Raw genomic sequence first — 26,295 nt, 5'->3', positions numbered from 1 at the left:
TCTAAATGGCTTCACGATCTAGATATGAAGGCTAATACTGTAAGCATTCTGGTAGAACAAAGGAATAGTTTACCTGTTAGATTTATGGAGAAAGAAAGAATTTATTACCAAACAAGAGATAGAAAACATTATGAAACACAAAATGTATAATTTTGATTATATTAAATTGAAACGTTTTTCTACAAAGGCAATGAAATGAAGATTAGGAGGGAAGCAGAAAATTGGGAAAAAAATTTTTACAACAGTGTCTCTATGACAAAGGTCTCATTTCTAAAATAGTCAGAGAGCTGCGTCAAATTTATAAGAATACAAGTTATTTCCCAATTGATAAATGGTCAAAGAATATGAACAGGAAGTTTTCAGAGGAAGAAATTAAAGATATCTATAATCATATGAAAAAATGTTCTAAATCACTATTGATTAGAGTAATGCAAACCAAAATAACTCTGAGGTACCACATCTCACCAGTCATATTGGCTAACATGACAAAACGAAAATGATAAATGCTGGAGAAAATGTGGGAAAATTGGAACACTAGTGCATTGTTGGAAGAGTTGTGAACTGATCCACACCATTCTGGAAAGCAATTTGGAACTATACCCAAAGAGCAATAAAAATACCCTTTGACCCAGCAATACCACTTCTAGGGTTGTATACCAAAGACATCATACAAGTGGGGAAAAGACCTGTATGTACAAAAATATTTATAGCAGTTCTTTTTGTGGTGGCAAAAAACTTAAAATAAAGGGAATGCCCATCAATTGGGGAATGGCTAGACAAGTTGTGGTATATGAATGTAAAGGAATAATATTGTGCTATAAGAAGTGAGAAGCATGAGGCAGCTAGATGGCACAGTGAATAGAGCACTGGCCCTGGGGGAGCTGAGTTCAAATCTAGCCTCAGGCACTTAACACTTATTAGCTGTGTGACCTTGGGCAAGTCGCTTAACCCCAATTTCCCTGCCTTCCCCCATCCAAAAAAAAAAAAAAGAAATGATGAGCCTTCAGACTTCATAATAACCTGGAGAGACTTAGATAAACTGATGCTGAGTGAGAGGAGCAGAGCCAGGAGAACATTGTGCACAATTACAGATACATCGTATCTGTGAAGACTGACTTTGATAGACTGGGCTCATCGCAGCAATGCAAGGTTTTAAAACAACTCCAAAGGACTCATGATGGAAATGGCTATCCACATCCAGAGAAAGATTTTTGGAGTCTGAATGCAGATTGAAGCCAACTACTTTCTCTTTTTGTGGTTTTGTTTTGTTCCTTCTTCCACGTTGTTCATTACATTGGTTACAATCCTTCTTTACAACTTGATTAATGTTTAATTTGAAGGTATTTATAGAACCTATATCAGATTGCATGCTGCCATAGGAGAGGAAAGAGGAGGAGAGGGAAAGGGAGAAAATTTGGAACTCAAAAGCTTGTGGAACTGTAAACTAAAAGTAAATTAATTAATTAAATTTTAAAAATAAATCCATCAGTATTTTTGCATATTATCAACAAAACCCGTCAGGGATAAGAAGAGAAATTCTATGCAAAATAATAACATAATGTATCAAATACTTAGGCTTCTTTCCACCAAGATCTACATAGGAACTTTATGAATGCAACTATAAAACACTCTTATAGAAATATATATCTCAGAAAATATTAATTACTTATAGTTAGGCGGTCCCAATATTAAAAATGAAAATACTACCCTAAATTAATTTACTTGTTTAGTACCCACACTGATAAAAATGCATATCCATTCTTGCTAATGATAATAATGCTAATAATACACCTTTTTCTTCACTTAAGACCTCTTTATATGGAGGTGATTAAGGGGACAAAAGAGAAGAACTTGTACTGAAAAGGATGTCTTGGGATGGATCTAAAGAGGTTCTTAAGACTTGAGAAAAACCTCAGACAAAGGGATCTCAGGGAAATCCTTTGTGGTAGTGGTCCTTCAGTATAACTTTGGTTCTGATTCCTAAGAATTCCTGAGGAGCCAGACAGAGAATTAGGTCTTCCATTTTCCGTGGCACAAGTACCTGATACAGATGTACAAATAGTCAGAACCTGACCTAGTAAAAATAACAAAGTGAATAATGTTTCTCTTTAGAAAGCTCTTCCCCCTTGGCTAGACCTAGAGTTTATCTTACATAAGAGACACATAGGGTATCTCATTTTACATAGGAAGGAAATGGGCCCAAGGAAGGTCGAATGACTTGCTCAATGTCCTCATGCAATTCTGTGCCCAACTACTAAATGCCCCAACAGAAAGGTATTATAGTTACAAGGAACCCCTTCAGGTTTCTGAGTAGAGGGTTCTATAATCAACATGGTATTTTCCTAAGGGAGTGGCATGAAAGATATATTAGAGAGGAAACAGAATCAAGTAAATTTCAAGACAGTTCATAGGCTAGGAGAATCAGAGTGAATGCAAAGAACCACCATTAGATAGCAACATGACCATTCTGAAATCCAACAGAAGCTACTGACAATGGTTTGTAGTTGTGGAGACATTACCCTACATCCTGAAAATTCAAGATGACATCTGTACATTAGCAACAATAGCTATGGTGTAAGGCCATGAGAGTTAATCTCATTTGTGATAGACATTTTGCATCTACATGGTATCTTTTGAAGGCACTAAGAGGATTCAAATATGTTATTTGCTGGGGGGGGGGGTAAGGATAACAAAATATGGAAGAAAAAAATTCTTCCAAATAAGAGTGAAAAATTGTATAAAAAGTTAATCTCCAGAAAAAGCTCATATTAGCAGCACATGTGAAATGTAATAGGGCAGAGTTCCCTCTTTATCCTCACTAGGAACTAAAGCCAAGCTGAGGACATGGAAACTATACCAGGAGCGACAGTATTTCATAATCCTTTCTCTCCATTGAGACTGTCTCTAATCAGGCATGATAGGCTGCAAAAGGAGGGAGATTCATCTTAATCTATGTTATGGATCAAATTAAAATAATTAGAACTCCTAACTCCTATAGCCCATTTAGTCCAGGATATATTGTGGTATAGTCCAATGGTGTCAAATTTAAATAGTAGCAGGGTCCACAAAACCATATATAAGTATCCCTGTGTGTCACATATTGACTTAGAAAATCACATATTAACATCACCTATGTTCTTTTTAAAATTTTTATTTAGATTTTATTTTTCCCCAGTTACATGTAAAAACAAATTTTAACATTCATTTTTAAAACTTTGAGTGCCAAATTTTTTCCCTTTTCTCCCTCCCTACTTCCCCTCATTGAGAAGGCAAGCAAATCACCTATGTTCTACTGTGTTTTTACTTATTTTGCTAAATATTTCCCAATTACACTTTAATCTAGTTTCAAAGGCTAAGCCACGTATGTGTCTGACACATCTGGCATACTAAATTAAGTGGATTTAGGAAGAATTGGGTTCAAATTCCTACTCTGACATTTAATAGTTGTATGATCATAGACAAATCAACTGATGTCTCTGATCACTGTTTTCTTTATCTGTATAATAGAGATAATAATATAATAAATATCTAAGTCACAGGGTTGTTAGAGGCTCAGATGAGATAATATATGATATCACAACGGAAACCTTAAAGTAAGTTATTACCATTCTTCCTCCTCTTCTTCATCTTTTGCTTCTTAAGTCATATACCAACTACACTTACTTTGGTTGATGAGCAGGGTCACTTGATATGTTTTTTTTTCACATCATAGCAGCAAAACACAAAACAGAGGGAGCATCTGAATTAAGAATCTGAGTAGAATGCTTAGTAGCCAAAATCAAAATCGTTCTATTATAATTTTTGAAAAAGAAAACAAAAGTGAATAGAGAGGAAAGATTGATTAGGAATGATAAACTAAAGGGGATAAACACCTGACAATTTATTAATAAGACTGTAACATTTAATTGTTACTTTTTGCAAAAGATGATAATGAACTTGACTGGCTATTTTTTTTCTCTTGTTATGTGGAAGATTAGACAGTATCTACTCCTTTCTAAATTAGTTCAAGATTATTTCACTAGCCTCCACTTTTTCTTTCAGGGTTTTCACATTAACATAACAAAAGAAAAGAAAAAAAAACAAAGCCCTCTAGTATCTCAAGTAAGACTTAAAGAAAAAAGATTCTTTATTTAAAAAAATATGTATAGAACTTTAGTGGTTAAAAAACACCCAACAAAATAAAAAAAAAAACAATGGTAATGCTTATTTTCTCATTAAGGTAACCAAACATATGTTTCTTAGTTCCTTTCTCCTACTCCTACCTATAAGAGAAAGTGGTTCTGAGATTCTCTCCCTCTGTAATTAAAGGATAATTTTCTTGAGTCATTTCAGTTGTCTAACAGTCTCTCTGACCCCATTTGGGTTTTTTTCTTGGCAAAGATACAGAAGTGGTTTGTCATTTCCTCCTCCAGCTCATTTTACAGATGAGGAAACTGAGTCAAATGGGGTGAAGTGACTTGCCCAGGTTCATACAGCTAGTAAGTGTCTGAGGCTGGATTTCAATTCATGTTCTACTAACTCCAAGGCCAGTGCTCCATCCACTTGACACCTAGTGGCCCTCCTTTCCCTAACTACACACATACAATAACAAGAACAGTAATAAATTACTTACGCATTACATTGCTATATTATATACAAATTAAAAATTCAACTTGATGCTTGCCACATGGATTTTCCCAATTATTTCCTCAACGATTCAGAAGAAACGACAAACCAAAGTGTTTAAAATCTACATGCAAATCTGTTCATTTTTATAACTTTTTTTTGCCAATACTTTTGGGAAAAAAATCTCAAATTCTCAAGATAAATAATAAACATTTTAAAGCTAAAAAGTATTCTCACATTTAAAATAGTATGAATCAGATCTATATACCTCTAAGATAGATTTGTTTTACATTAAAAGTTATTTGCCAACATAGTAAACAAGGCATTGTGCTTAAGTGTTGTACAAAACTGAAAGGCAAAAGCTTTTTCTCACAAGCAATGTCCATCCACTTTTATGTTAAGTATCCTAAGGAGAAAATTGTCCTTCAATTTCGGAAACTTCAACATTTCATGAATATAAAACGATTCAACATAATTTACTAAAACCAATTTTTTGAAAGCACAACTACCATGTATTTTTTTTTTTTAGCTTTTGAAGTGTTTCAATGCTCCAAGATAGGAAATGAGCTTGTTCAGGAAAAATCTCTGAAGCTATACCTGCTTCAGCACCAAATGAGGAAAGCCTACCCAGCTCTCAAAGGCACTGATTTGGCAACCATCTGTTTCAAGGTACATTACAGAAATGCCACGTGGATGAGTAGCATGCCTTGAGTAACAAGATGTTTACCTGTTGCTGTACGGGTACTTGCTGTACTACTTGGGTGGGCACTGCTGCTTGGCCAGCCACAGATGTCTGTAAAGTCACTGTCGAACCTGTGTCCGACCCAGTCTCTGATGTCTGCATGATGGTTTCTGAAAAAAATGAAATCAGAAATCAGGTTGAAAACACCCTTCCTTATGAAAGTGACTTTAATACTTAAAACACAATACTTATCCACATTCTAAACATCTCCTTCCCCCCCCACTGCCCTACTAGTCCTCCCCCACATAGGAAAATAAAAAAACCAAAACCAAAACAAAACTTTTCTCTCCAGATACAAATATGAACAGCCATTTAATTAAGTATGCCTGTGTGGATATTTTCAAACACCCACTGAACAATTTAAAAATGTAATCTTTATTATTATGGGTGTGAAGGTTGTAAAGTGAAAGCAAATCAAATAAACTTATTATTAATCTAGCACACCTAAATCTAGATAATGCTATACTGAGGCCTGTGATTAAGGAAATATTTCAAGATGTTCTTATTAGTTTGAGTGTTCAGTTCTCAAAGATGGCACTGAATCTAATCTAATGCAGCCTGAAATAAATCACTCTTTATGGGCAGAGTATACAAATTGATAAATTAGTGAAGCAAAAAGTTCATTTAACCAGGGACCTAGACTTAAGTCACAGATATTTCACTACTGGCGGTGTGACCTTGAGCAGACCACATAACCTTTCTGTGTTCAATTTCCTTTTCTATAAAAGGAATGGGGGTGGCATTTTTCTCTAAGATCCCTTCAGGTTCTATATTTATGGTCATATGATCAGAATTTTTTTTTTCTTTACTGGAAAAAAATGCTATCAATGAGGGCAGAACAAAAACATTGCACCATGTCTTAAATTTTTGAAAATTTCTATAAACATCAATTTTTGGACTCACTTTTTTTAAGAGGAAAAAAATAATCAAAACCATTTTCAATGACAATGCAAGCAACCTCTTATGATTTACATGCTATATAGTCTTTTCTATCATTTCATAAAATTATTTAACTAGAAAGAAGTTTACGTACCCTTCATTTTACTGATGAGGAAATTTAAGCTGATAGGAGTAAAGGGACTTGTTTAAGATCACACAGATAGCTGGTGTCAATCAGAACTAGCATGATGGTTTTTTGACTTCCCATTCTAGTCCTCTTTTAACTTATAACAAGTTGCCTTGGTGACAATACTTTGATTTATCAGTCCCTTAGTCTTTTGTTATGAATGACCCTAAACTATTATGGATGGAAAAAGGAAAGAAGGAAAGGAGAAACAAAATAACATGTATATTGTAATTTATAATTTATAAATACATTTTCTTATTAATGGACATATTATTGTCTCCATTTTATAGAAGAAAGAAGCTCAGAGGGATTAAATGAATTGTCTATGGTTAATGGTCAGTAAATATGAGAGCCCAGATTTGAACTTTTGTGTGATCTGAAATACACTGCCTTTTTAAAAACTGCAACAAGAAAATCTAATTTTAAAGAATTTTAATAAAAGGATTATAATGAAATGATGACACTGTGAGATTGTGCAATATCTAAAAATTACGTGTTCAGAGAAGAGTCGAGTCCACAGAGCTGCCTAAAAATGTTTGATAACTTTATTCAAATTCAATAAATATTATATTACTAGTGTGTGACAAATATTTCATACATAAAACTCATTCCTAATTAGCATAAGAGCATAAACTAGTGCTACTCAAATTTTGTATAAGGGGACCACTGAATTTGGGTGAAAGCTTCACAAATTACAAATCCATAAAGCCCATTCCTGTGCAAAGTACAACTTAGATTCCTCATTGTGATGTGAAAGTGAACCTGGGTTATCAAAATTTTTGCCCACACAGCAAAAGCTCTGACAGCTTCTATCAGACTGGAAAGACTTTGAGAACACTCTTCCTGATGACTTGCATTCTGCTTTCCATGGACTAACTCAGTTAAGTACAGAGAGGCTCATTTCCATTATGACTATGACTGGCTACTGACAAATTATTCTTTGGTCATGGAAACTTTTTTCTTTGATCTTTTTTTTTTTAAATAGAGATTAAAGGGGCAGCTAGGTGGCACAGTGAATAGAGCACCAGCCCTGGAGTCAGGAGGACCTGAGTTCAAATCTGGCCTCTGACACTTAACACAAAAACTTGCCGTGTGACCTTGGGCAAGTCACTTAACCCCAATTGCCCCTGCAAAAAACAAAAAAAATAGATTAAAACCTATAAACATTGTCTAGAGCAATGGTATCAAACTCAAATTGAAACAGGAGCCACTAAACTGTGCATAAGGATCCTTGCATACCACACGATGGCTTGGAAAACTATACATGTTCATATATACACATATGCATACATACATAGACATGTATACATATTTATACATATATGCATATAAATTTTTATTGCTACATTAACATTAAAATCAGATAGGAATTCCATTTTAATCTGGTTTGGGTCAAACTTGTCAGTGTTGTGGCCTGCATGTGGCCCACAGGCCATATGTTTGACACCTCTGATCTAGAATACTTAACTCTTGGTACTCTAAATAAAAGATCTTTGTACAGTGACCAACAAATTGACAAATTACTGGAAGAACTGAAGCATATAAGTATTGATATTCTTATGATAAGTGGACAAAAGTAAGTTACAGTTAAATTAAAGGATGGTTCACAGGTTCTTCTTGGAAAAGCATAAAAAGGAAATGCTAGAATTGATTTCATCATGTGCCCAAAGGGCAACAAGAAATAACAATTTTATGAGATAACTGGTCATCTTATCTTAAAATAATCATATAAGCTAAACGGGCTATGAGAAAGAAAAAAGGAATATTGTCAACTTCTGCTGTAGAGGATGAAGAGGGAAGAGAAATTTTATAAAATTCTACAAACCACGTTAACAGGTACTTTGATACTCACTAATTTTAATGAAGGCGAAGGACAACAAAATATTGGCAAAAATGTCCTGGGTTTGAGAAAGAGGTCAAAGGATTGTAGATTACTCAGAAGACTCATCCCTTTATATTAAGAATATTTTCACTTATAAGAGAGTGCTGGACATAGCTAGCACTAAACCCCATCATAAGAAAAAAAATTACTTCATAATTTTTGGTGGGGTCTGAATTGTTGATTGCATTGCTATTGTGAAAACCTGGCAAGGAAATCCCCTCTATCAATGCAGATTGGTAAGTCATCTGTAACTTGCAGCCTTGGAGAGTTGCTTGGAATTCTCAAAGTTTAGGTGATTTACTATATAGGTCACACAATCCATGCACATGAGAGATAGGAATGGAACAATACAAAGATAATGACTGGCTACTGATGATGGGAATCATAACAGATTCTTTAAAGTGAAAATCAAGATGCAAAATTCAGAGGTAGCACCCCAGGAAGAATAGAAAATAACAATTATCAATGATTAGTCCTATTCTATTCAAGAACAGGGTACCTTCAGCAGAAGTGCACCTGTATGAGCCTGAGAGGTATGTCCTTGGGAACAGAATGGGTAAATATTGAAAAGCCAAAGGCAGCCACATGTTACCCTTCTTAGGTCCAACCAGACACAAATGCATATCCTTGAAGGAATCAGGGAATAAAAATGGAACTAGAGAGACAGATACATGTGCATGAGTGTGTGTGTGTGTGTGTGTGTGTGTGTGAGAGAGAGAGAGAGACAGACAGAGACAGAGAAAGATTTCGAGAGAGATTATTATGTTGTTTCATTACTAAGCAGATCTTGAGGGTGAAAGGGACAGATTGATCATGTTAGCAGAGTTGATGTAATATTTACCCAATTGTTATCACTACTCATCACTCTGAAATAGAAGGTTTCAAACAATTTCAGCCTAACAATCCATTCAGGAAAAACAGAATGGATAAAAAATGCCTATTGTGCAGACTATGACATATGCCTACTTTCTCACATTTACAAAATTCTTATAAAAATGAGCTATGTATGTTTTGAGGGTATCATTAACAAAAATAAAGAAGAGGATACACAACCTTCCATGAACATTCCTCTGCAGCAGACCATATCATATAGCCATATAAGTAAGTGAAAGGGACCAAAAATGCAAAAGTCATAGATGTTTATTGTTTATTAATTTTAGAAGGCTGATTTGACTCAGGACAGCAAAAACTGAGACTTAAAAGCTCTCTCCTTGAATAAGAAGTGTCTCATGTGCATGTTAAAATCACATAATATTCCTTGATAAGTACAACTACAGAGGCAATTTTGTTGGATAATTATCTGGTTCTTAACAACAAGCAAGGAATAAAACAGGGATGACTACACAGAAAATTCTTAGTAAGTTCCAAATAGAAGAGATTCCCCACAGGTAGCTTCTCTAGTTGTTCCCAGGGATAATTTTTGATAATTTTGTGCTGAATGAATCCAGTACCAGTATATTACACTGGTTTCTCAATGAGATCTAGTTTCTCAAAAGACCTCAACCATAACAATACATATGGAAAAAAAAAAACCAAAACAGATGCAAAATGCAGTTGGAAGAACAGTTCACTGAGTTGATACATAGAAATCTACATTTGTTCAAAAAGCATTTATTAATTATCTACTATATGAAAGCAACTCTGCTGAGTGCTGGGGCTACAAAGGCAGAAATATAACAGTTCCTACCCTCAAAGAGCAAAAATTCTATTAGTATCGCAGCTAGACACTGAAGATGGCTTATGAGTTGGGTCCAGAATTAATTGAGAGGAAGAGAATGTCCTGGATTGCATTTGAGAAATTATTCAGTCTTTAGCCATCTCAAGCTATTCCCCATTTTTGATCCAAATGTTCTTCAGTGCCACTGTGGGGGTACAAATAATTGAATGCCATAATTTCTGGAGTGAAAATTGTAGGTTATCCAAAGAACAATGGAGACATATGCAGAAGGCAGCAGACATATTTCTAAATACTATCTCAGGGCAAAAAAGTCATGTAAATGTCATCATTCAAAAATCTGATCTGAAAAGATGAACCACATATATAGTAAGAGTGAGGGATAAAAGGACAGCCCAAAAGTTACATCGCAAAATATAAAAACACCTACAGTAGAGCAGAGATTTTTAACCTGAGGTCCACAAACTTTATCTAAAAAAAAATTAATTGTATTTAAATATAATTGTTTTCCTTTGTAACTCTATGCATTTTATTTTATGCATTAAGAACTTGTTCTGAAAATGTTCATCAGTTTCACTAGACTTCCAAGGGTCCATGACATAAAAAAAGGCTAATAAACCCCTGCTCTAGAGAAGGACCTCCAGATTTTTGGATGAATTCTCTAAGGATGTTCTATGGGAAGACACAGAATGAGGAGGCATACATGATCTACACTGATGGGAAAATTAGTCACACCAATGACATCATAAATCTGTTTAAGTATCTGTTCCCACTTCTAAAAAAAAAGGATCCTGACATTAGCACACTTTGACCTACTTCACTTTTGAAAAATGATCTTTGTTATTTCTTGCTGCTGCCAAAGAAGAGAAACTGGTCATACCAGGAACGTATGGTTGGAGAATGAGGGAACAAAATAGAAAAACTGGATATGAACTTCATATAGGCTTCCTGTAACTCTCTCTCCCTGAATTCTCTGCCTGTGATGGTCTCCATTGCCTTGGTCCACTTGAGATATGGAGGGAAGCCAACTACACTGCTTCTCATTCAAGTTGGCAGCAGTAGCGGCAATATTCAAGCGGTGGTTGGTGAGTTTCCAGAAATAAAGTCACTTGAACAGAAAGTACTCTTCTTATTCCCCTCACTACTGGTTGGGAACCTCATTTAGGCACTGGCAAAATCTTTCCCCTAATATCACTGGACCAGTCTGTAGCCATCTGACAGAACCTAACGAGCGCTGTACACTATATTTGCTAAACCAATGGTTCATACCACATATGTAAAGTTTTCAAAATAAAAATTCCACAACACAAAAATCAAAGTTACATCATTAAAAAAACACTTGTACTAAGTTCCCTAACTTTATTATTAGGTATGGCTTTATCAGAAGACAATGGATTACTCTTCTATCTAGATGTTTGCTTCTATGCATCAAAATTGAAATCTGACAATAATCTGACACAAAATAATAATTCTTCAGCATCTATGGATAAATAACTTTAGATGAAAAAGTTATGTAATGAGACACTCAGAAATAAGTGGTTGTAAGTTCTAAGCTCCAGAATCAGAATTCCAGAACTAGAAGGGGCCATAGGCCATCATCAGTCCAACTCATACCTGAATAAGAATTCCCTGTACAACATTCCCAACAATTGATCATCTAGTCTTTGCTTGGAGACCTAAGGTAAATGGAATTCCACTATCGCCTGAGGCAAACGGTTCTATTTTTAGACCCCTGATTCTTAGACAGCTCTTATTATGACTCTTGGCAACTTCTACCCAATGCACCTAGCTGTACTGGCAGAGGCCATGAAACATGAGCCTAGTCCTCTGTAGAATAGAGAATCTGAACCTTAGGGAGCCAGAAACAATTGATGGCCTACATGGGAGGGGACTCAGATTCACCGGTGATCCAGCTACTCAGGGAACTAGAGGAATTGGACAGTCCATGCTATGGATGAACTTTATTTCATACTAAATCTCATCTCATTCTATCTTCTGGTTCTCATGGAAATCTGGCTCTCTTCAAATGACTCAAATGGCCAACCAGTGTAGGCACTATTCCTTTGTAACTCTGGACACATCCCGTGCTCCTCACCCTCACGAAGCTGCCATTATTGCAACCTCTCATCCTTTGAGGTTCATTTGATCAACTCTGTGATGCCACCTAGATCCTTGCTGCTATAATGTATTGGTTGTCAGGTCACACATTCTCCTTTCTAAAGGAGTTCATTGATGACCTTAACCTTCCTCTGCACAATTCCTCATACTCTCACACTTGATGACATCAGTATACACATTTTGATTTCTCGTCAAATGCTTTAGAATTAAGGCTTATCAATCTCTTCAATTCCCAAGACCTGCAACTTCATTTTGTCTGCTTGTTTGTTTTGTCTTTTTGGAGGGGGGAAGACAGGGCAATTAGGGTTAAGTGACTTGCCCAAGGTCACATGGCTAGTAAGTGTTAAGTGTCTGAGGCCAGATTTGAACTCAGGTCCTCCTGACTCCAGAGTCAGCACTCTATTCACTGTGCCACCTAGCCGTCCCACTGCAACTTCATCTTACCTCAGCTACCTACATGGTGGCTGTATCTTAGATTGTACTATTACCCATAACTATGCCTCCAATATGGTTTTCAATGATATAATGCCCATGCTATGGTCAGAATCTCCTTACTTTAACTCTTATCACCCCCCTTCTGCTAAAACTATTCTTTTTCCTTACTTTGACCTCCAGTCATTCTGGTACTCCACTCTTGCTTCACTCTTTTTTCTCTTCAGAATAACAGGATCATAGGTTTAGAACTGGAAGGGATCTCGAATATCAGTTCTTAATTGTGGATCACTGTTATGACCTCTTTGTTTCTCTTGCTGTTGAAGGCCAGTAATTCATGTCATCTAATCTCACCTGGTCCATTGGCAATCCTTTTTATTCCCTGGTCCATAACGTTTAACATTCCCCACAACATTGTTTCAAACCTCCTCCCTCTCTTGAAACCAGATGCTTTCTGCACCTCCTTCTTTGATTCACTCCAAGTTCCCTGATCTCTAATCTACACCTTATAAACTGTCAACACCATCACCCATTCTTTCTTTCTTTTCTCTAGGTCACTGAGGATAAGGTGGCTTTTAGCCTTTTCAGGGCCAACTCCTTTGTTTTGTTCACAATCCCTTTCTCTTTGGGGAGCTGGTCCCACCAACTCCTTCCCTCTCATCAATCTTCAATCTATCCTTTTCTACTAACTTCTTTCTTTTACCCAGGTATCCCCTATCCTTATAAAAACCTTTACTTGATGCTGCCAATTCCTCAAACTATGCTTCCATATCTCTCTTTCCTTACTCTACCAAATTCCTAGAAAGAATCACCCACTCTTACTGCCTCTACTTCCACCACCTACTCACTTCTCAACTGCAATCAGGTTTCTCATTCCACCAATTCACTGAAATTTCTCTCTCCAAGGTTACCACTGATCTCTGAACTGTTAAATCTAAAAAGTTTTGTTTCTCAGTCTTTATCTTACTTGTGCACTCCATGAGTTCTGACAGTTTACTGACCACCCTCCTCCTTTTGACTATTTGGCTTCTGGGACCTTATGCTTTTCCTGATAACCCTTCTAAACCCTTCTCTGTCTCTTTGGCTAGCTTGTCATTTACTTCCTGTGTCTTAAATATTTGTATCCTTCAAGGCTCTGTCTAAGCTTTCTTCTCATCTCTCTACAATCTTTCTTTTAGTGATCCCATCATGCCAGAGGATTTAATTATGTCAATACATATAATTCCCAAATCTATACATAGAACCCCAATCTCTCTCCTGAACAGCAGGTTTATATCATCAACTTTAGGCTGGATATTTTCACTTTAGGTGGAGGATTCCACATTAAATATAGAATTTATGACTTTTCCTCTGAACCTACCCCTCTTCCAAATTTCTTATTTTTTTTTTGTTAAGGGAATAGTTATTATCCCAGGTACACTGATTTGTAACTACAGTTATCTTTTTCTTTCTCATTCACACCCGCAGCCAATCAGTTGCTAAGTCCCCACATCTACTATCAGATAACTCAGAATTCATCTCACTTATACAATTACCATCTCAGTCACCTCTGGCCTAGACTATTGTAATAATATTTCAATTGCTTTCCCTCCTAGTTTCTCCCTTCTCAAGTTCTCTTGTCACTTACTTGCCAAAATGATGTTGGAAAGGTATTTTGGAACCAGGTTGTAAAAAGCTTTAAAGACAAACAGATTATATTTGAGCCTAGAGGCAATAGGTAGTCATTGGAGTTTACTGAGTAAGGGAGTGACATGGAAGATTACTTTGGCAGCCTTGTAAAGGAAGTCTTGTTGTAGGCCATGTACATTTTCTTTTTGCTTTATTTTACTTTATGAAGTAGGACCAAATATGAAAAGTTAAATTGGGTGCATTAGAATTTGGAGTGGTAGGAAATGTCCTTTTGAGGATGACATTGCTCACAAATTATAGCCTAGGAAATGCAGATCAGAGAATTTAGAACTGCAAGGGACTTTACAAATGATCTAGCCCAACCTCCTTCATTTTACAGATGAACAGACTCAGAGGTTAAATGAATTGCCTAGGATCACACAGGTATAGAAAATAGTAGGCTCAGGATGTGACTGCAGATCTCCTTATTCCAAACCCAATGGTCTTATGTGTTCAGAAGATAGCATCTTTTGGAATATCAATCTAAAACATTTGGTTAGTATTTCTAAAAAGATAAACATCTTATCTACCACACTGACGTTGTAACTCTCCTTCTTTCCAAATGAAACTGCAATAAAACCCATAATAATTACTTTGCCAGAAGCATTTTCATTGATTAATTCCATGGACTGATTTAAAACAGCAGATCACAATTAAAATGTTAAAGCATGTTTGGGGAATATAACCCCACTTGCCAATTTTCACTAAACAGATCATTTAATCTCAATGTTTTAAAATGGGTAGATTCAAAGGCTTTGGGTTTGTTTCCAGCATTTCTGTAATGCATGGTTCCCCCACAGAAATTAATGCCTTGGTGTGTTAACAGGTTTCTTACTAAAGATAATATGCAATGGTTTGTATCTATATTTTAGGTGTTCCTTGTCATCTAGCCCTGGTTTCTGAGGCCTTGTTTATGTTTGGGAGTAATTTAGTTAGTTTACTTCCTTCACAGTACTCCTTTTCAAGTGATATTTGTTTATCAGTCACAAATACAGCCACACTAATCCATTTTGATAAGCTAAATAAACCCCTGCCGTTTGTCAGTGATGCAGCCCATATGTAAATGAGCTGTATGTTATTGCAGGAGAGACATGCACGATTTCAGTCTAGTCATCCTTGCCTAATGTGGCTGTCAGGTGTGTCGCGAGCAACAGATGCTTGTTTGACAAAGGACCTTTTTATTCTGGCTAATTAAGCAGTTGGACACACCCGCCTGTTAATGGTTCTGCTTTGTACAGCTAGCTCTGGCTGAATCCTGTGAATCTACAGCTAAATAGGCCACATTTTGAAAGAAGGCTAATTAACCCCTCCAAGGAGGAAAAAAATATTGCACAAACCCAGCTGCTGAATACAAGATTAGCATTTTTTCAATTTGATGGTCAAAACCCAGGCAAAGCAACTGTGTTTGGAACAAACATGCTTTACTTCAAGTTTTGAGGCATTCACATGTTCTTTGTTAAACTTCCTGAAGATTATTTAATACACTCCAATTCACAGTAGGGTTCCTATTGCCACACACAATGTACATGCCAGACTAAATGGTTTAATAGTCTGACCTAATCAATTACCTATCAAATAGAGCTGCATAACTGAACTAAGTAAAAAAAAAAAAAAGTAGGTATCTATTTAATTTTTATTGGAATCTTTCATCCTGAACTAATTTGCTCTCCTAAATGACAAAGTTTGCAAAGTTTGGTTTCACTATATACACTTTATTGTCTCACACTTTAGAATGTAACAGGTTTTAATTCAACATGGAGAATAAAGGCCTGTAATTTACTTTCAAATGCAATAGGCAATTTTCTTTCTCCTTCTAGAAAGACAAAAGAAGCTAGATCAGAACCCAAAATCAACTATCATCTAATTAAACTTAGGATGATAGCAATTTAATTGACAAGTGAGGATGCTAATCTAGATTTTGAACATGCTTTAAGAAATTATTTACAATAGAATTAAGAGCCCTACTCAACGGAATTGCAGAATTGAAACTAAAACAAAAATTAAATTCTTCATAATAATGGCAACTCCCTCCTGCCCCACCATAGAAGGAAAGAAAACCTTTATTTGCTGTGCAATCTCATATAGGCAGAGATCCATACTTATTTCAACTGAAGGACAGCATCCCAAAACTTTTATTCCTTATTTCGTAGTTTAAGCACCTACATTCTTGATGAAAGAAGCAAGAAATTTTCTTCCCAAGCTGTTCCCTAGGAAATATATATATATATGTATTTTTAAAAACTACTTTAATTTAGTGCATAATGCCCACAGCAACTGTTAGCTCTATTTTTCTTAAAATTATACAACCAAAATGAAAAGTGTTGGAGAATTTGTTTTCTCATGACATTTAATTTCATGAATATAAAGTTGTTGGAGCTGCATACATTTGTGTTTGATAGGAAGAAGAGAGGAATCTTCACAGGTTAATAGATGGACATAATAGAACTGCAGCATTAAAAGCTATATAACTTTTTTCTGCAATACATTAGAAAATGTTAATGTGGCATTATAATTAGGAGGGTCATTTTTTTTTTAAAGCATTGTACCACCTTACACTGGCCAGTAATTTACCTGCAATTAGATCTGAGGTTGGGTCACTTATGAATAAAATAAATGTGTAGAAGAGAGATGGAGAAATAGCATAAACTGAAAGATTTAAAAGGGATTCTTTATTTTTTTCTTTAAAAATCTTTGCTGGTTTATTTAATCTTGATGTTCTAATTCTCATGATTGTGTAAAATAAATCTATTGTACCACACTGATTTGTAAGAAAAATGACTGAATGATAATGGTGTAGATTGTTCAGTATTCACCTTCCTGAGATAACTGGTGACAGTGATTAATGCTGGTGATGATTAATCTGTGTACTGGTAACATATACAGGTTGCCTGGGTAACTTTTTTACTTTTCCAAACAAAGGTTTTATTTTTTTAAAAGCCAATTCTTTTCTTAATCAGAACAGATTATGAAAGTCTTTCTTTCATGAGAAAAAATTAAATTATCTTAACAGTTTTCATCTTAAAGGCTTAATTCATTAAAAATAAAAGCAATCTGTTAACACATAACTCAAGCCACATTTTATTTAGAAAAAGCAAACAGCTGAAATTGCATAACAGATATATGATGATTTATTTAAATCCTTTTTTTAATTCCAAAGAAAAAAATTAGAATCAGTCACATAAGTGGCTTCTGGGGAATAATAACTATGGAAATACTTCTTGGTCACTAATATCCTCACCCTATCCCTTCTTCACTTTACATGAATTAAAAGACATTATTGTAATACCTAAATAGTATTATGTCAAAAGTTAGCAGTTTGCAACCCATGGCCAAAAACCCTGCAAGTCTTATTTTGTCATTTAATTTTAGCTATCTTAGTGTCCCCAATGCCTGGTACTGTGTGTGCCTTGAAGATCGTAAGCACTTAAATGCCTGCCAAATAAATGAATGGATGAATGAAGACAGACATAAACTAGATAATAGTATTATTAGATGTGTCCAGAACTAGGTGACTTACAAGACCCCAAGAAGGTTGTATTGATTGATGGGTCTATGCCAACTTGAAGGGGCTTCTCCAGGTGACTGTCACAGAGCACTCTCCTTAGCTTTCTTATGTTTTATATTTTTACCAATGACTTTGATAAAGGCAGAACTGCCATATCTATAAAACTTGTGTATGAAAAATCTTGGAGTAAAAGCTATAATAACATGACAAAATCAGGATCAAAAAGATCTCAGCAGGCAAGAATGCTGGGTTGAAGCCTACAAGATGAAAAACGAGTGACAATTGCAAAATCTTGCATGTGGGTTAAAAATACTATACATACAGAGAAGGTTTCAGCTATAAGACCCTTAAAATTTAATCAGTCAATAAGCATTTATTAAGCACCCAGTGTACTAGGTATTGGGTATAAAAATAATTAAACAATCCCTACTCACAAGGACTTTAATTCTATTGGGAGAGACATTATATTACATATATGTATATATTTGTAAATACATATTTGCACAAAATATATACAGAACAAACATGAAATAAATTATTCTACAATGTAGACTATACAGTGCTATAGTACAGAGTAGTTAGGCAGGGAAATAGCAGTTGTGGACAACAAGAAAGCCTTTATGTAAAGTGGAGCTTGAGCTGTGTCTTGAAGGAAGACAGGGATTCTATAAGGCAGAGGTGAGGAGGAAGTGCCTTCTAGGCATGGAAGACAACCAATTCAAAGGCATTGAGTGAGGCAGGAGAGAGAGTGCCATGTGTGAGGCATAAAAGAGAAGGTCATGTAGGAAACATGCAGGGGTGTATTGGGAGATACAGAATATATGTACACACATAATTATATAGAAAATATGCTATACATTATATATAGTATATACATATAGATATATAGAACAAACATGAAACAAATTATTTTACAAGGCAGACTATGCAGTACACAGTAGTTAGGTACTTAAGATAATAGCTGTTTGGCACATGAACAAATGATTGACTGAGTACCTGTCATGTAAGAGGCACTATACTAGACACAAAGAAAGATAGAAACAAATAGAAAGTTATATCCGTTGGGAAGGAGACCAGAGGATCAAATATGTCTCTCTCGCTTTTTTTTTTTTTTTGCTTACTCTTCCTCTAAGATTCTCCCTCCCCTTTTAGGGCTGGTTGTTTTCACTACTCCATACTGCCAAATTGCAACAGAATCCAAAGGCACTCTTTCTTATCCTACTTAGGAGCAGCAATATCTTTTTTCTTAAGTCTCTTAAGGTATGGATGAGCAGTTTCCAGAAATACAAGTTTTCAGAGTAAATATTAGCCTTTCCCTTTCACTTTTCTTTTCCCCCTAGTTAATTCATTTTTTTTCAACTGTTTGACACTTGGTGACCCCATCTGGGGTATTCTGGCAAAGATACTAGAGTGGTTTGCCATTTCCTTCTCCAGCTCCTTTTACAGATGAGGAAACTAAGGCAGAATTAAGTGATCTGCTCAGGATCACACAAATAGTAAAGTGTCTGAAGTTGGATTTGAACTAATGAAGATGAGTCGTCTTGATTCCAAGCCTAGTGCTCTCTCCACTGTACCACACATCTGTCTCATTCTCCTAGTACTGAATCAGAACTCCACCCCAAAACCAAGGTATCTTTTTCTTGCATTCTATATCATCTGAAAAATAAATTAGCATTTTTTTAAAGATCATGGGCAACTATTGTGATATGGGATAGGAGGGTTGATACAAAGAGGTTTCCTCTCTTGAGATCGAGTAGGGGAATGGCAGATGTTGGACCCAGGATGGCTGGAAATAGTGGATTCTAACAAGAACAAGACAAAAATCATGTTTTTCTTACAACTATTAGACGTCCTTGTTGGCTTGATGAGAGGTAGAAGCAGTAAGATGGATTTCTAGTTTTCTTTTACACTTATCACCATAAAAGCTCCATCTCTCTACTTTTCAAATCTACTTTCCCAAATGGACATTTTCCAACTTCGCTCCTATCTTCTTTATTCTATTTTTTCCTTCCCTTCTTTATAAAGGTGACAACATTATAGACCTAGAGCTAGAAGGCATAGTCCAACCCCCACATTTTATAGAGAAAAGAGACCTGCTTAAGTTTACACAGGTAGAAAGCAAGGATCAATTGAGGTTCCATGACACCAAATACAGCACTCTTTCTACCACACAAGGACAACAGATGTTTGCTTTTCCTCATAGTCAACATTCTCATTCTGACACTGCCTGTGCATGGGTTGTCTTCCATGCTTACTATGTATTCTCTCCTCACTTCCAACTCCTAGAATACCTAGCCACCTTCAGTTCTCAGCCCAAAGACTCCTTCATACTGAGCCTTTTCTTAATCTTCCCATCTGCTAGCCACATCGCAGGCCAAGATAAATTACCTCGTAATTTATTTTATGCATATTTTGTATTTACAACAATACATGTTGGTTCCTATAATGGAATGAGTTTTTTGAAGTCAATGGGCCATTTGTTTTCAATCCTGGTATCTCCAGCTCCTAGCATACTGCCTAGTACACAGCATATACTTAAAAAATGTTTGTTGATTATTTAATTCATCCTCCCCCCCCCCCATCCAGTGACATAAGATCATAGATTGCAGCTGACAGGGGCCTTTACAGACCATTGAATGCATCCCTGTCCCATTTTACAAATGAAGTAACTGAGACACAGAGAAGTTAAATGTACCTGAGATTTCCAGATTTATATAAAACAAATAATACTGTAATTATCAATATCTCTAGACTAACATCTCGTTATCCTTTACTACAAACAAAATAAACGCTTATTACTCTCACCATCAACAATTTATTTACAAATGCTGAGAACATGACTATGGCTCTGATTCACCTTCCAAAACTCAGCAAACACTGGCTCTAAAGAAAATTCTTGCCAAGAAAAGCTTCTTAAAGACTTTTATAGTAAAATTAGAACTACATGTTCATGGAGGGAGGAGGATTGGCTCTAAGATGGAATGAAAATCACACTAAGTAATTATATGAACTTTTAAAAATCACCCACTAAGGAAAAATTACCATTCTCTGATAGTATTTGAAACTAATCACCAAATATAAATATTATTATAAAATGTAAAATATTATTCACTTGGAGATTGCTATATGGAAAAGAGATGATATCTTCAGACACAAAACCATACATGTTCCCTTTAAAATCTTGCTGGACATGTTTTGGGCTTTTTTTAAGGGTCCCTTCTTGACATCTCTTGTTTATTTAACAGCCCTTATTTAATGCTGCTAACGTGGTTAATAGCAATTTGAAGTTCTTTACAACTGGAAGCACTTACAGTAAGGTATCAGGTACCTCTTAAAAAGATCATTATCCCTATTCAGCAGTTTTTGTTCATGACATTTTCTCATAATAGATTTATTTCTTATGTGCTTGTAAACTTGTCCCCAGTGCTGGGTGGAGTCAGGGGGCAGGAAAAGGGGAAGGGAATCCTTCCCTTAACATTGCTAATCCTTCACAGAACTACAGTATCCTGTTTCTCTTCTTCCTTTCTTTGCAAAATTTCTTCTGTGGATGGTCTGTACTATCTGCAGTCCCCACACCCTCCCCCAAATGGTCACAGTCCTTGAAATCTGCCTTCTGCCATCACTCAACAAAATGGCTTTCTCTGATAGTCATCCACTTCTCAAAGACTCTCTATGTCATGATGCAAGACACTGTTCTTGAAATCCAAGACTGAACTTTTATGGTTTCAGTTACAGCACAATTACCTTCCCCCTTCTACCTCTTTTCTATCTTTCCTAACTTTGCTATAGAGGAACAAATGAGTTTTACTCCCAGGTGATTTTTCTACTCCATTATTCCCTATCTAATGTTGGAGCTGGTTCATAAGGGAATATTGTTATTGTTCTTCAGTCGTGTTGTTCTTTCAGTTGTGTCTGACTCTTTGTGACCCCATTTGGGGTTTTCTTGGCAAAGATATTTCAGTGATTTGTGATTTCCTTCTCCAGCTCATTTTATAGATGAGGAAACTGAGGCAAACAGGATTAAATGATTTGACCAGGGTCATAAACAAGTAGATGTCTGAGTTCACATTTGAACTCAGGAAGATGAGTCTTCCTGACTTCAGGCCCAGCACTATGAGAAGGAAATGAGCAAAGAAGTTTAGATGTTAAGTAATGCCTCTATTTGAGATACCAAACAGACTAGACTATATATCCTGTAGCTCATTTAATCACCTCCTGGAATGTCACAAATGAATAAAAAATACATATATAGATGTATTATATGCATTGTATGTACACATATAATGTATATATGTAGCATATATTTAACATGTATACATACATACAAATATATGATGGGTATTTAATTTCCTAATCTACTATTTTTAAAAGAGTTGGCATGTTGTACATATGGATCAGGTATGGGATAGTTATTTGTCAGTCAATGTAAATAGCTGGGTGTGTCAGACTCAGTATTTTATTACTGCATCATCTCTGTGGGTAAACTGTAATGTGCATACTGCCTAACAGTGTTTACAAAGAAATAAAGGAACAAAAAAACTAATTCCTTGTTTGCTGTGGGGTGGGGGCATGGGGGTAGGAGAGGGTAAGAGTAGGAGTGGGGAGAAGTGAGATGGAAGCAAAATCCAACATAACAGTAATTTGCCACTAAAATAAAAAGGGGAAAATTTTTGAATTTTAACTTGAAGCAAATAAGTGTAATTTGGGGTTGTAAGATGGAAATCTTTTCAATGTAATGGTTTATGTAAAAAAAAAAAACACAGCCTTTATAAGGCATACTTTTCATTGTCAGACAGCGTGAGATGCTCGTAGCTATAATCAGTTTTACATGGCAGGTTTACAAGCTTTCCAGAACTTGTACTATTTATCCATGTTAAAACATTTCTGCAATTACCTCTGTATATCGTGTTATACTCATTTTTCCTTTTTAAATGAACTTGAAATAGTTTTTGTAGGAATGGCTGTAAATCCTGAACCAACCATATTGCTTTTCTTTCTGATTAGTAGTCAGATTCATATTTGGATTTTCTGTGGATCACAAGTTGTTAATAACTAATTTACATAGCAGCAATGCTTCTTCAATATTGAAGATTATTACAACAAGGTGAAGGCAGACTCTTTAATACCTCCAAATATAACATGTATAATTTTATCTCCTATGCAGCTACCCTTACAAGTAGCACTAATGATATTGTACTGGTTCACAACAATAAGCCCATGCTTCCATGTCAAAAAACACATAAAACAAAAAATATGGGCAGGCTATTTTCTATTATCCCATGGTGTCACTTTCACCTAGGTCAAGTTCACAAGCTATTTCTAAACCTTGCATTCCTCCCTTACTTTCCTAATGAGGCTTCCTCAACTATGAGTGGCAGATTTATAGTAAGAAAGTAAAAAGAATCTTGAAAGATAAAGAAATAAATGTATATTTTGATATCCACACAGGTGAAACTGGGTTACTCAAACAACTAGAATGAGCTCACTACTTCCAAGTAGGAAAGGTGATGAACCTCCTATCAGTCATCTTTCCATGTTACAAAACTAATCTCTGCTCTACCAGTTTTAATCATCATCTTGGTCATTAGGTCATTAAGAATTTCCAAAATGTTATTTTCAAATATTTTTAACTGACAGACAAAATATTTTGAGCCATATGGACAAAAGCAGAGTGTGAACTCAAAGACAGGATGATTGTTGAATTTCCTTGTTTAAATTGCTTTCAAAGAAATAGAATGGAACCTGTTCAACAAACTGATGGAGTAGGACTATCTATATTAAAATTTTCTTTTTAGTATCAAGGTCCTGGAGAAAGTTTGCATTTGTGTAATAGTGACAAAGTACCTTTAACAGGAATATTATGAGTGATTTTACTCAATTCTTAAAAATCTACTTTTAGAAATTCATTTTTATTATAAAGCACTCAACTTGAAGCCAAGAAAATTGGGTTTTAATATTGTCTCATACTTTTTAGAGCTGTGTGACCTTGGCCAAGTCATTTAATTGATAGGGAGTGCTGAACCAACTCCAACTAGCTAACTGGCTTATGTCAATTATTAAATTTTCAGTGCTAACATTTTTGTTGTTCAGTCATTTCAGTCATGTCTGACTCTTTGAGACCCCTTTTGGGTTTTTCTTGGCAGAGATATTGAAGTGGTCTGCCAGTTCCTTCTCCAGCTCATTTTATAGATGAAGAAACTGAGGCAAACAGGGTTAAGTGACTTACTCAGGGGCAAATAACTGGTAAGTGTCTGAGGCCAGATTTGAACTCAGGAAGATGAGTCTTCCTGATTCCAGGTCTGTCACTCTATCCACTGTGCCATTTAGACCTCAGAAATGGTCAAATGGCACATGTCAAGGCATGGTTTATTGTTTTGCTGATTGTGTAACTTAATAAAGCAATGGAGACAATGACAATAATGTAGATTAAATTTAAAATTGTGCCATCCAACCTCTTTTTTCTCCTTTTTTTCTGGAGATCCACTTGTTAAGTTTTTACCAGAATACCTCTACCTCTAAGCCTCAAATCTCTTATGTGTAAAAGGAGTAAAATAATACCTCTAAGACCTAGCATATAAAGTTATTGTATCAAGTGACATAATATATTTAAAGCACTTTGCCAACTTCAAAGTGCTATTATAAGGCAGCTATTATCATCTCACTCATCTTCTTCAACAGGATTGAGATAAAAACAGTAAGCTGATATCTTGCTATTCTTTTTTTAAATTAATATTATATATATTATTGTACAGTTAGGGAAATACCTGGTTTTTGCAGGTAAGTAAAAATATTAGGGTATAATTCCTCCACAGCAGGTTCAATAGAAACATCCTCAATGCAATTCCTGTAGCAGAGAGAATGACAGGAATGCTATGTTCCTTATTCCATATGATTGTACTTTCTCCTCTGTTAGGTGTCCATATTTTGAAAGCTTTTAATGTCATGAAGCTTTAGATATTGTAAGTATTTGATATGGTGGCAAACAGGTATTTGAAAAGGTTGGTTTTTAGTCTTTCTAGAGCAGTGTTAAATCCAGCCAATTGTGAATGATAGTTTGGTCTGGTTGAATCCTCCAGTATATTTTAAGGTCTACATTTAGAGATCATGTCTCCTAAGGTATTTGGTAGGTGGTTTGTTTTTATAGCATGCATTAATGGATTGCGCATTTTCTACCATTTTACCTAATCTACACTGACCAGTATAAGTCTGGGCTCCATAAATACCAGCTTCCTGTACTTCCTGTTGGTGATTTCATGATACACTGATATCATAAAGTCCTCTGTTTCCACAAACCAATCCATGTGACTCACTCATTTGTTTAACTTATTATATTTTTTATTGTTGTTATTACTATGGATTGGCAAAAATAACAAACTCTTCGAATGTTTTAATAAGAAAAGATTTATTAGCTCATATGGCTCATTCACGCTTAAAAATAACCACAGAAAGAAATGCCATTTTCTTAAGTAAATACATTAATTAATGAATCACAAAAGATGACACAAAAAAGATGGAAGCTAATTCTTTTGAATTTTGGGAAGCTAGAGTTGTTCACTTAAATGAACAAAGTTAGCCCCTAAGTTTTCTCACTAAATAATATTTAATTTGTTGTTGTTCATTGTTCAGTTGTTTCAGTCATGTCTGACTCTCTGTGACCCCATTTGGGGTTTTCTTGGCAAAGATATTGCAGTAGTGTGCCATTTCCTTCTCCAAAAACAGGGTTAAGAGACTTGACCAGGGTCACACAGATTGTAAGTGTCTGAGGCTGGATTTGAAGTCAGGTCTCTCTGACTCCTGGCCCAATACTCTATCCACTGTGACACCCAGCTGTCCAATATTTAATTTCTATACATTCAAACATGATTAACAAAATAAGGCAGTGTGTCTCTTCCAACTGTAAATTTGGTAAGTGGGATCAGGATAATAATTGCTCATATTTAAGTAGGGCTTTATAGTGATAGAGCTCCTTATATACATTAGCCCATTTGCCTTTTTTTTTTTTTTAACAACTCTGCCTAACAATATTATTCCTATTTATAGATAAGAAAAATAAGACACGGGAATGTAAATGATTTGTTCAAGGTCATACAACTAACAAGAGACAAAGCTAGAACTCACACCTCTTCTGAGGACACATCCAATGCTTTTTCCATTCTGACAGAATATATATATATATATATATGTCGATATGTATGTATACCATTGATTCTCCCATATATAATATACATATATATTCATCTCCCTGAAAAGGGCATATCTGAATTTAATATACTTTTATTGTTACTAGAATTATCTCTAATGATAACTTCTTATTTTTCTATTTTAAGTCTTAAATAAAACTACCAATAACTGAAACTATATGGTTATTGTTAAATCTGGGCTAAATAAAGTCAATGAACATAGAATTCAGGGCAGGAGTCTATAAAGATCTAATTCTGATTTAGGATTATTTTAGTGATTCCAGAATGTAATTATTCAATTGTTATTTCTTAACTAATTCCTGTTTAACAAGAAGAGACAGTGGAAAGAAAGAAGGGATGGAAAAGAGGGTCAGGGAGAGAGAGAGAGAGAGAGAGAGAGAGAGAGAGAGAGAGAGAGAGAG

The 26,295-nt window shown here is 35.4% G+C and overlaps 2 protein-coding genes across 4 annotated transcripts in view; one reads left to right on the top strand and one right to left on the bottom strand.

The window, feature by feature from the left end:
- The window catches only part of RFX3 (regulatory factor X3), a 219,661-nt gene that overhangs the window by 181,218 nt on the left and 12,148 nt on the right, over positions 1-26,295 (bottom strand). For both annotated transcript variants that reach the window (XM_069090794.1, XM_069090793.1), the window contains exon 2: positions 5,333-5,457. In XM_069090794.1, coding sequence (XP_068946895.1) covers positions 5,333-5,449 — 117 coding nt within the window. In that variant the 5' untranslated portion in view covers positions 5,450-5,457. The remainder of the gene's footprint in view (positions 1-5,332; positions 5,458-26,295) is intronic.
- LOC138163248 (large ribosomal subunit protein uL30-like) overlaps positions 1-26,295 on the top strand; it is a 110,927-nt gene that overhangs the window by 75,985 nt on the left and 8,647 nt on the right. Inside the window, exon 1 of one of the 2 annotated variants that reach the window (XR_011168854.1) lies at positions 3,268-5,274. The exons of the other annotated variant lie outside the window; for it this stretch is intronic. The gene's annotated coding sequence lies outside the window, so the exon portion shown is untranslated. Of the gene's footprint in view, positions 1-3,267; positions 5,275-26,295 lie in introns of those variants that run through there. 2 annotated transcript variants of the gene reach the window in all.

Source organism: Petaurus breviceps, unplaced genomic scaffold (genome assembly GCF_028583685.1).
Source record: "Petaurus breviceps papuanus isolate PSGF00001 unplaced genomic scaffold, PetGlider_PUasm1.0 187, whole genome shotgun sequence".
Lineage (NCBI taxonomy): Eukaryota > Metazoa > Chordata > Mammalia > Diprotodontia > Petauridae > Petaurus > Petaurus breviceps.
The sequence above is the reverse complement of the archived record's forward strand: the minus strand, read 5'-3'. Positions and strand labels throughout refer to the sequence as shown.